We start from the raw sequence: 9159 nt of genomic DNA on the forward strand, positions 1-9159 counted from the left end.
TCACTCTCTGTTTTCTCTTATTTCTGATGATGACGCTGCTCGCCTCCAGCTCCCTGCCTGGTTGTGCTGAGGCATCTGATCCACGTTCTTGGGGCAAGAGCTCTATCGAGTCGCTTGAGCGGCTGTCTTCCCCATGGCCTTGTGCCACCTTCAGCCTGGCAAGGCTGTGTATTAACGTTGTACGTTTTCCCTTCCCCTGGCATCCAGCGGTGTTTGCGCATAGATGAGCATAGACAGGGCTCGGATTGGGAGGAGTGTGTGGATGGGCGAACGGACACACCCAGTTGCGCCCCTCAGAAGGTCAGACGAGAGGAAAACAGGACTCTCACTGGCTGGTTCTTGGCAAAGGGCTCGGGCTCAGTGGGCCTCGTCAAGGCAAGTGCTCAGCTTGGGGCTGTGCAGTTTGGAGAATCAGGCATTTTGTGGTCGACCTCAAAGCTTCTGCAGAATACAAATGTTCAGCTCGCAGAGAATTGTTTATGTGGCGTGTACCTACTGAAAGCACCCGACCTGCGGCGGACATAACTTGATCCTGCAGCCGTTTTCTGAGGTGTGTCTTGCGCATGCCGTTGTGCCGTAAATCCGGCGATATCCGCTGTTTGGCTGGCGCTAACTTGGTTATCGACGAACTTGTCGTTTTTGGAGGCGCCCATTATTGGCAACTGCGGTGCGTGCTTTTCAGGGCCCCTTGAACCCCCGCGATCCCGCAATCCGTGCCTTCCGGGGTCACGGGCTGCCAGAGGCAGTTTTAGACTCCGGGAGAGTTACTTCGCTTGCCTGATTGAGACGAACAGGCCCCCCGGCCCGGGGTCGCTTGGCGCCTGGAGAGAACTGGCCCCTCACGCCCCGCTTCACCGGAAGAGTTTTACCCTGGGCGTTGCCCTTTCGTCAGTGAGTGACTGTTCGATCAGCTGGATGCGTGCATTTTCGCCGATCGCCCGGATAGTCAGGGCAGCATCCGCAGTATACACTACGCGCAGTTCAAGGTGACGCGGGAAAGGAGCGCAGCAGCCCAAATCAGGCTCTAAGTTGACGTTCCTGCATCACCTGGCCATCTCGGATAAAGACCGATTGGAAGCCCATATGTACGGATTATATATCCCACTGATCGCCCTCGCTCGATAACCTCCGACCTGGCCAACTCCGCTGACATCGCCGCCTTTACACTAGCTTTTCCCCCCAAGCAGTTGACTAAGTACATACCTAAAAGCCGCGGCACATTTGGTGTCACTGTCCAACGGTACGGCTGGCGCCGGGTTCTCCCAGTTCGATCTCCAGTGGCCGCACCCCGAGTTCCTCTCTGCCGGCCCTCTTGCCGCGGTCCACCCTGTACCATCCAATCAAGAGCCAACCTGCTCTGTTGTCGCGGTCTATCCCTCGGCTTTCGTTCACCGGGTCCTCACACAACCAAGTGAGCCTCTTGCCATTCGCAGCTCCGAAAGCCGACCTGCTCCCTGGGCGGCCCGATCCGGCGTGTCTCAACAGCCGATCCTCGTCACTATCTGAGCGCCGCCTCTGATATACCTTTCCTTTCCCTCTCCCACCATGGCGTCCGTCACCGCCTCAGCTTTCCGGGCTTCCCTTCGCTCATCCGCCCGGTCCCGCGCCGCTTTCACCCCGGTCTCAAGCAGCTTCCGTGATGCTGCGCCCTTTTTCTCGGTGTCGCGCGCTGCTCCCGTTTTCGTTTACTCCCAGGTCAACCGTCGCACAATGGCCACCCAAGGTCCCGCTAAGATCAAGGTGAAGAACCCCGTCGTCGAGCTCGACGGCGACGAGATGACCCGTGTCATCTGGAAGGACATCAAGGAGAAGTTCATCTTCCCCTACTTGGATATCGACCTCAAGTACTACGACCTCGGTCTTGAGTACCGTGATCAGACCAACGACCAGGTTACCCTAGATGCTGCCGAGGCCATCAAGAAGTATTCGGTGGGCGTCAAGTGCGCTACCATCACTCCAGATGAGGCCCGTGTGAAGGAGTTCAACCTCAAGCAAAGTATGTTTAGTTCCTTTTTAAGTCCTCAACCCAGTGGGTGGGAGAGCTCTCGGCTAACATGTGCGTGTATCTCCTGTTGTGTCTGGTAGTGTGGCTCTCTCCCAATGGCACCATCCGTAACGCCCTTGGTGGCACTGTCTTCCGTGAGCCCATTGTGATTCCCCGCATTCCTCGCCTGGTGCCAGGGTGGAAGAAGCCCATCATCATCGGCCGTCACGCCTTCGGCGACCAGTACCGGGCGAAAGACATTGTTGTCCCCGGTCCGGGCAAGCTCAGCATGGTCTACACGCCCGCCGGTGGTGGTGAACCGCAGGAGATCGAGGTATTTCAGTTCAAGAACGGCGGCGGTGTTGCTCAGGCTCAGTACAACACGGATGAGAGCATCAGGGGCTTTGCGCATGCCAGCTTCAAGCTCGCTCTCGACAAGGGCCTGCCCTTGTACATGAGCACCAAGAACACCATCCTTAAGAAGTACGACGGCCGCTTCAAGGACATCTTCCAGGAGCTGTACGACACCCAGTACAAGGCCGAGTTCGAGGCCAAGGGCATCTGGTACGAGCACCGCCTGATCGACGACATGGTTGCCCAGATGATCAAGAGCAGCGGTGGTTACGTCATGGCGCTGAAGAGTGAGCCCTTTCCCTCCCCATTAAAGAAAGAACAAAGCAGGAAAAAAAAAAAAAAAAAAAATAGAACAAGGCTTCGTTTCAGGCCCTCTCTCCACCTTTCCGTGATCTGCTCGGAACCAATGCTGACTCCTCTGGCAGACTACGACGGCGACGTTCAGTCCGATATCGTGGCCCAGGGCTTCGGCTCGCTCGGTCTCATGACCTCGGTTCTCATCACGCCCGACGGCAAGACGTTCGAGTCCGAGGCCGCCCACGGCACCGTCACGCGCCACTACCGCGAGCACCAGAAGGGCCGCGAAACCTCGACCAACCCGATCGCGTCCATCTTCGCCTGGACCCGCGGCCTGATCCAGAGGGGCAAGCTTGACGGCACCCCCGAGGTCGTCGCCTTCGCCGAGAGCCTCGAGCGGGCCTGCATCGACACGGTCGACATCGACGGCATCATGACCAAGGACCTGGCTCTCGCCTGCGGCAAGACCGCCCGTGAGGACTACGTCACCACCAGCGAGTACCTGAGCGCTGTCGAGCGGAGGTTGAAGCAGAGCCTGAAGGAGAAGCTCTAGGTGACCACCAGTCAGCCACTCAGCCGGGTGTTGTTCTAGACTTATCTTTTGGCCAACTGAGGCCGTTGGCTCTGACGCGTAAACGGCGAGGTGAACATGCCTCAACGGAGCGTCGTCAGTGCTGGCCAGTGGCTTCAGGCGGCGACGGGGAATCGCGCTTGGATAGACGGCGGAACAGCAGGCCGTGTTGTTGCGCTGCTGGATCCCGTGGTTCTGCATTGCATTTCGGCGGCATTGTTGTTCTGGACATGTACCTGCCATCTCTGGGACTCCGATACATCCATGACCGGCGTCCAATTTCCATAGGATACCTAGTGATGTTGGGTCTTTGGGATGCTGCAGACCAGTTCGTTTGCATAAACCATGCTTGGATGCTCAGGCATATCCCTGGTCGACCGTTCTTCACGTCATCTATCCTGGCGTGTCAACCTCTTTTGCCAAGCGCTAAAAGCATGTTTGCATGGTTTCCGTGAAGGAGTGTTTTCAGATTGTGTGAAGGCCTGTTTCCGACTGTGTGACGCACGACCCCAAGATGGTCAACAGCAAACACCAACGACGCCTCAACCAATGGCTTTGTCCCCATAATACCTGGCAATTCCGCACTTCCGCTCTGAGCCCAGTAATCGCCCCCATATGATAAATCATCCCGGAACTCCAAATCCATCCGAAACCCTAGTTGTCCGTGAGAACGGAGCGGCGCTGCAACCGTACACTACAGCCCCTCCTCCCCCAAGCAACCCTCCAACCCTGGACAACTCGCTAGGGGTCCAAAGCCCGAAAAAAGACATTACCAGTGTCTCCACAGCCGCCGGTCCATCCACTGTGGTGAGCTGTGAGACCCGAGTGATCAGTAATAGTTGTTCATGCTCACGTCCGGTCCGTGCTCACACCCGGTGGTGCAGACTTCCGAGGGCCCCGGGAGGCCCATACCTTCTCGACGCCATCGCTCTTCCGCTTCTTCTTGGTAGGCCGACTAGAGCCACCCTTGGGCCTGTAACCCGGATCATCGTCCACCACTCTCTTCCGTTTCCCCTTCCCGCTGCCGCCGCCGCCTATCGTACTCGGCGTCGCGGCGCGGTCGCCATAGCCGAGCTCGTCATCCACATCCTCAAAGCTCTCAGCAGCAGCCGCGGTCCGGCTGTGCGCCGCGCTGGCACGCTTGGCGCGCGCAGGGCCCGCCCCCCGAGCGCTGCGCTCGCCCTTGCCGCGGCGTGCGGACCCGGGGCCGTCGTCGCCGTGTTCTTTGCCACCATCCTTGTCGTGCTCGCCGTCTTGCAGGAATGTCTTCGGTGCGTGCTTGCGCAGCCAGTTGTAGACGGAGGTGGGATTGCGCAGGGCGAGGTCGCGTTGGGCGTCCCTCGGGTTGGCGCGGTCGGCGTGGGCGAGCGGCGCGAGGGTAGGTAGCGGAGCAGCGTCAATTTTGGCGCTGCCGGCTGCGGCGCCTTCGCTCGAGAGATGCGTGTCGAGTTCCCAGATGTAATTGTCGATGTCATCGGCTGAGAGGAAAGAAGGCGGGTGGGATTGGCCTTGGGCTGGGTCCGCCGGCGAGTCCCGGCCGGCTTCGAGGTCGGCGAGCAGTTCGGGAAAACGCTCGGGAGCGGAGGCAAACTTGAAGTGCGGCACTTCCTGCAGCAACTTCTTGTAGGACTGGGCTGGCGCTGGGCCCGGTCGCGGAGTCGACGGCTGGTCGATGTCTAGGAAGAGCGCATCGTCATCCGAAGGCGGGTCGAGGCTGAGATCTATCCGCTTCTCTGGCGGGATCTGAGCCGAATTGTTCACATCTAAAAGCAAATCGAGCAGCCGACTGTAAGAAAGATCAGCAACCACATCTAGCCCGAAGGGAGGGATAATGGCGGACAGACTCTTTTTGGATAGCGAGTCTCCGGGCTGTGGCAAGCGCTTTCTGCTCTAGCTTATGAAGCTCTTCGCCTTCGTGCATCTTTTGATCGAATACGATGCGCATCTTCCGGTACTTCTTCTTCCATGACCGGTACGTGGGCTTGTCGTCGGCCATTCTGACGTCGCCGGAATCGTCTTCGGCTTTTACTTTCATGTCGAGTCGACTGCGCGCAGCGGCTTCCATGAGTGGCAGGTCGGGTGTCAATTGAAAGAATGCTGGACGTTTTGTGGGAACTCGGAGATGGGGGAGGTTTTTGCAGCGGCGTCTGGAACAGCAAGGCTGGCGGCCTGTGCTTGGGCCCTGAGATGCGGGTGTGCGTGTGTGTGGAATGAGCCGGTACGACGAGGCGCCGGTTTGGACGGAGTAAAGTCGTGTTGGATGGTTCGTTTGTTAGCGCGTCTGCCAAGCAAACAACCCCTGTGTTCACTGAGGTTGCAGTGACTTTCAGTACCCAGTAGTTATCCGTAATTTATCCATTTCTTGATTCCCTGGTACCTACACTAGGTACAGTACCTGATTTTTGCTTGGCTTGCTCACTTGCCATAACATCAGGGCAAAACAAGCCTTTACAGTACAGTTCCCATACGCTGGATTTAGGTGTGACAATAAATACGCATTTCGAGCCAATACTGAGCCCAATGTGTGGCACCATGTGTCACGCCGTTACCCAGCGCTTACAGCATTTACTGAATGCCCCATTATCAGATAGGTACCAACTCCGTGGGGCAATTTTCATCCAAGCGCGCACCGTCACTGCAAGAGACGCCTTGCAACTGCCACCACTCACCCACGGGGACACAAACCAAACCAACTGCATGATCCGCTCGCTCGCCCTGAAGATGGCCGAAAACGCTGCGAAACGCCTCAAGACCGGCAGCGGCATAGTCACTATCGGCACGCACAATGGCCACTTCCACGCCGACGAGGCGCTGGCAGTCTACATGTTGCGGACCCATATCCCGGCCTACTCGGGCGCGAGGCTCGTGCGGACGCGGGACCCCAAGCTTCTGGACGAGTGCCACACCGTAGTCGATGTCGGCGGTGAGTACGACCCGGCCCGCAACCGCTACGACCACCACCAGCGCACCTTCGCGACCTCGTTCCCCGACCGGCCGACCAAGCTGAGTAGCGCCGGGCTGGTGTATCTGCACTTCGGCCGCGAGATCGTCGCCCGCCGCCTGGCCCAGCCGGAGGACAGCCCGCAGGTGGGCATGGTGTGGCGCAAGCTCTACGAGAGCTTCATCGAGGCGCTGGACGCGCACGACAACGGCATCAGCGTCTACGACGCTGCGGCGCTCGCGGCCGCGGGGCTGGAGAAGCAATTCTCGGACGGCGGGTTCACGCTGGGCGCCATGGTTGGCCGGCTGAATCCCAACTGGAACGACCCGATTCCCGAGGACCCCGCCGCGGCGCAGGAAGCCGAAGACAGGCGGTTCGAGCTGGCCAGCCAGCGCATCGGCGAGGAGTTCGACCGCGACCTGGACTACTTCACGCGCGCGTGGCTGCCCGCGCGGGAGGTGGTCGCGGAGGCGTTCGCGGCGAGGCACGAGTACGACAGCGAGGGTCGCATTGTGGTGCTCAAGCGGCAGGCGGCGCCGTGGAAGGATCATCTGTACAGCCTGGAGGAGCAAGAGCCCCAGGGCGGCAAGGTTCTCTACGTCCTGTACCCGGAGAAGCCGGTCCCGGGAGCCAAGTGGAGGATCCAGTGCGTGCCGGTCGCCAAGGACTCTTTCCAAAGTAGGAGACCGCTGCCCGAGGCCTGGAGGGGTTCCCGTGACGAGGAACTGGATGGGCTGTCTGGGATAAGCGGGTGCGTCTTCGTGCATGCGTCCGGCTTCATCGGCGGCAACAAGACTTTTGAGGGGGCGCTAGCAATGGCGAAGAAGGCGCTTGACATTTGACAGGCGGGCGCGACACAACCGAGCTCACGTACTCTTGCCGCTGCCAAGCGAGTCGTCCGTGACGCAGTAAGACTGGAAGCTCAAGCGGGCGGCAGGCACCGGAATGGAAGCGGATAACGTTTCAGGTCCAGGCAGAGAGATGCCAGAATTCTGGGTAACCCATATCTGATCCGTTCCAGAATCAGGAACGGCCGGCACATTGTGCCCAAGAAACAAACGGCTTAGATTGCCACTAGCGCAAGGAAGCTTGAATGTGGTCCAGATAGCAAGGAGAAAGAACACCAGTCTGAGGCCATCACTTCCATGTTTGCGTCCAGTCTCTGGCCTCGTCGCTCATGCCACAATCTCGGAAAAGGCGTCCAGTCCCGCCAGCGGTTGCTCAAGCTTCCCGTTTCCCGCTCCGCTCATCGCGAACCGAGGGGCCGGCCGGTAGGAGGCTATCGTGGGGAGGAGAAATGATCGACGCCGGCCTAAGGCAGTGTGGAAGAAAAGCCAGAATAACCCATGTCAAGAACGGGATAAGTACAAAAGCAAAGACAGTCCCCCAGCCCAGTCCCCGTGGTCCTCGTACCCTTCATGATCGCCGTATCCATCATCTCCTGGGTGAGTCCACCCAACCTAACGCCACAGTCATTTTTTTTTTTTTCTCGTGGTCTCGTAAATCTCAAGGTGTCCCATGTGCCGCTCGTGGTTCAAGACGTGACGAGAAAAAAAAAAAAAAAATCAACACAACCTAGGTTGTCTGAGTTTAAATAACAACAGCTTGATCGAAGGTTGGGGTTTCGTGCTATCGTATATCTTGGCGGCTGCGCACGCCTTACCGCCGCACCGGAATCTCCTGTTGCTCACCGGTGGCAGCAGTCGCTCTAGCTTCGGGGGATTGCTGTTTCTGCTGCTGTTGCTGCTGCTGCTGCTGCTGCTGCTGCTGTTCTTCGGAGCCGGTAGCCGCGTCGATGTCGTCGGCGCTGGTCTCGCGGTGCAGAAAGCTGCTTTCCTTGACGGGGCTACCGGCCTGCATTCCGGGGTGATGTTGATTGTGGTGGTGGGGATGCAGCGTGCTGCCGATGCCGTTGGGCCCGCTGGCCGGGCTGGAGAGATGGGGGATGTTCTCGGGGACGGGGTGCTGGCTGCCGACGGCGCCCGTGTCGACGCTGTCGCCCTTGCCGGCCTTGCTCATGGCGTAGTCGCCGCTGTCGAAGTATTTGCGCTCCTTCAGATGCTTGGCGAAATGGTCGCTACGACTGGGCAGCTTGCCATAGAGCCGGAAGAGCCGCTGCTCCTCGGGGGAGAGGGACTGCGGGGGTCGGGCCGAGTTAGCGGCAATAGCGACATCGAGGAGGATGCGAGTTCGCAGCAAGTCGAGTTTTGGAGGAGTAGTCCAACTGCCGGACTCCCGCGCCGAACTCGCGACTCACCTTGATATCGATTTTCTTTGCCTGGTGAGGGTTCATGGTTGCGGGTCGCTCGCGGACTTGTAGACAAATGGGTCGAGGGGTACAGTCGTTGCTGTCAGCGGCAGCGGGCAAAGAATCGCAAATGAGACCCCGATTGTGTTTTGAAGTTACCAGAAACAGAGCGTGGATGCCGTGCTGAGTAGACGGGTGTCCTTGGGCTTCCTGGGAAGCAAGACCGCAATGGCCGCAGTTGCTTGAATGTGCAAGTGCTGCTGCTTGGTGGAGGAGGGGTAGTTTCGTCACCGCGGCCCGTTCGACCCTTGCAGAACACCGGTTAGGTGCCAGTTCAAACTAACACTGATCGGGTTGTAAGTTTGCTGTGGTCGCTTTGCCGCTCGTCTCCGAGACTCGGTTGCTTGGAGAAGAGGATTGACAAGAAACCCACAACAAAGGCAGTTTCCTCTGTCTGATTTGTAGCTACTTATATTCTCTCCGTCTACCAGCAACTGCCGCTATTGGCCGTAGTGGTTCGAGTTGTTTTGCCAGGAGACGAAATTCATGCGGTTGCTACCCGGATCCTGGCCTTTTAGCTATCTTTGGTGATTGGGTAACGTCACCGGAGTTTGGTCTGCTTGGAGGCACCGTGGACCAGGTTGTTAGCGCCCGGACCGTTTTACAATCTTTGCACTGCCCCGGGCCTTGGGCGTCAGGGAGTGCTGCCAGCTTGCAACAGCCGGCGCCAGGGCAGCTCACCCTGCCGCAACATCAAGCTGCCA

At 58.7% G+C, this 9159-nt stretch overlaps 4 protein-coding genes across 4 annotated transcripts; 2 read left to right on the forward strand and 2 right to left on the reverse strand.

Annotated features, from left to right (window-relative positions):
* The first annotated feature begins 1441 nt into the window (after positions 1-1441).
* THITE_2110732 (uncharacterized protein) lies at positions 1442-3246 on the forward strand. The gene is made up of 3 exons (XM_003650804.1): positions 1442-1996; positions 2086-2625; positions 2764-3246. Exons 1-3 carry the CDS (start codon positions 1546-1548, stop codon positions 3186-3188), a joined length of 1416 nt encoding a protein of 471 aa, XP_003650852.1. The 5' UTR covers positions 1442-1545; the 3' UTR covers positions 3189-3246.
* A 554-nt stretch (positions 3247-3800) lies between these two features.
* On the reverse strand, positions 3801-5561 carry THITE_2110736 (uncharacterized protein). The gene is made up of 2 exons (XM_003650805.1): positions 5051-5561; positions 3801-4992 (listed from the first exon to the last, which is right to left on the reverse strand). The coding sequence occupies exons 1-2, from the start codon at positions 5239-5241 to the stop codon at positions 4056-4058; spliced, it is 1128 nt and encodes a 375-aa protein (XP_003650853.1). The 5' UTR covers positions 5242-5561; the 3' UTR covers positions 3801-4055.
* Positions 5562-5573: 12 nt separating this feature from the next.
* On the forward strand, positions 5574-7156 carry THITE_2110738 (uncharacterized protein). The gene has a single exon (XM_003650806.1). The coding sequence runs from the start codon at positions 5928-5930 to the stop codon at positions 6987-6989; it is 1062 nt and encodes a 353-aa protein (XP_003650854.1). The 5' UTR covers positions 5574-5927; the 3' UTR covers positions 6990-7156.
* A 34-nt stretch (positions 7157-7190) lies between these two features.
* THITE_2072867 (uncharacterized protein) lies at positions 7191-8917 on the reverse strand. Its single transcript, XM_003650807.1, has 2 exons — positions 8405-8917; positions 7191-8283 (listed from the first exon to the last, which is right to left on the reverse strand). Exons 1-2 carry the CDS (start codon positions 8438-8440, stop codon positions 7807-7809), a joined length of 513 nt encoding a protein of 170 aa, XP_003650855.1. The 5' UTR covers positions 8441-8917; the 3' UTR covers positions 7191-7806.
* Between the last annotated feature and the right edge of the window lie 242 nt (positions 8918-9159).

Source organism: Thermothielavioides terrestris, chromosome 1 (assembly GCF_000226115.1).
Source record: "Thermothielavioides terrestris NRRL 8126 chromosome 1, complete sequence".
In the NCBI taxonomy this organism is placed as follows: domain Eukaryota; kingdom Fungi; phylum Ascomycota; class Sordariomycetes; order Sordariales; family Chaetomiaceae; genus Thermothielavioides; species Thermothielavioides terrestris.

Coding starts and splice junctions, on each gene's coding strand:
- THITE_2110732 (XM_003650804.1), top strand. CDS start 1,546: ATGGCGTCCGTCACCGCCTCAGCTTTCCGGGCTTCCCTTCGCTCATCC. Junction 1,997..2,085: donor GGAGTTCAACCTCAAGCAAA/GTATGTTTAGTT, acceptor TGTGTCTGGTAG/TGTGGCTCTCTCCCAATGGC. Junction 2,626..2,763: donor TTACGTCATGGCGCTGAAGA/GTGAGCCCTTTC, acceptor CTCCTCTGGCAG/ACTACGACGGCGACGTTCAG.
- THITE_2110736 (XM_003650805.1), bottom strand. CDS start 5,241: ATGAAAGTAAAAGCCGAAGACGATTCCGGCGACGTCAGAATGGCCGAC. Junction 4,993..5,050: donor AGACTCGCTATCCAAAAAGA/GTCTGTCCGCCA, acceptor TCTTTCTTACAG/TCGGCTGCTCGATTTGCTTT.
- THITE_2072867 (XM_003650807.1), bottom strand. CDS start 8,440: ATGAACCCTCACCAGGCAAAGAAAATCGATATCAAG. Junction 8,284..8,404: donor CAAAGAAAATCGATATCAAG/GTGAGTCGCGAG, acceptor CGACCCCCGCAG/TCCCTCTCCCCCGAGGAGCA.
- THITE_2110738 (XM_003650806.1), top strand. CDS start 5,928: ATGGCCGAAAACGCTGCGAAACGCCTCAAGACCGGCAGCGGCATAGTC.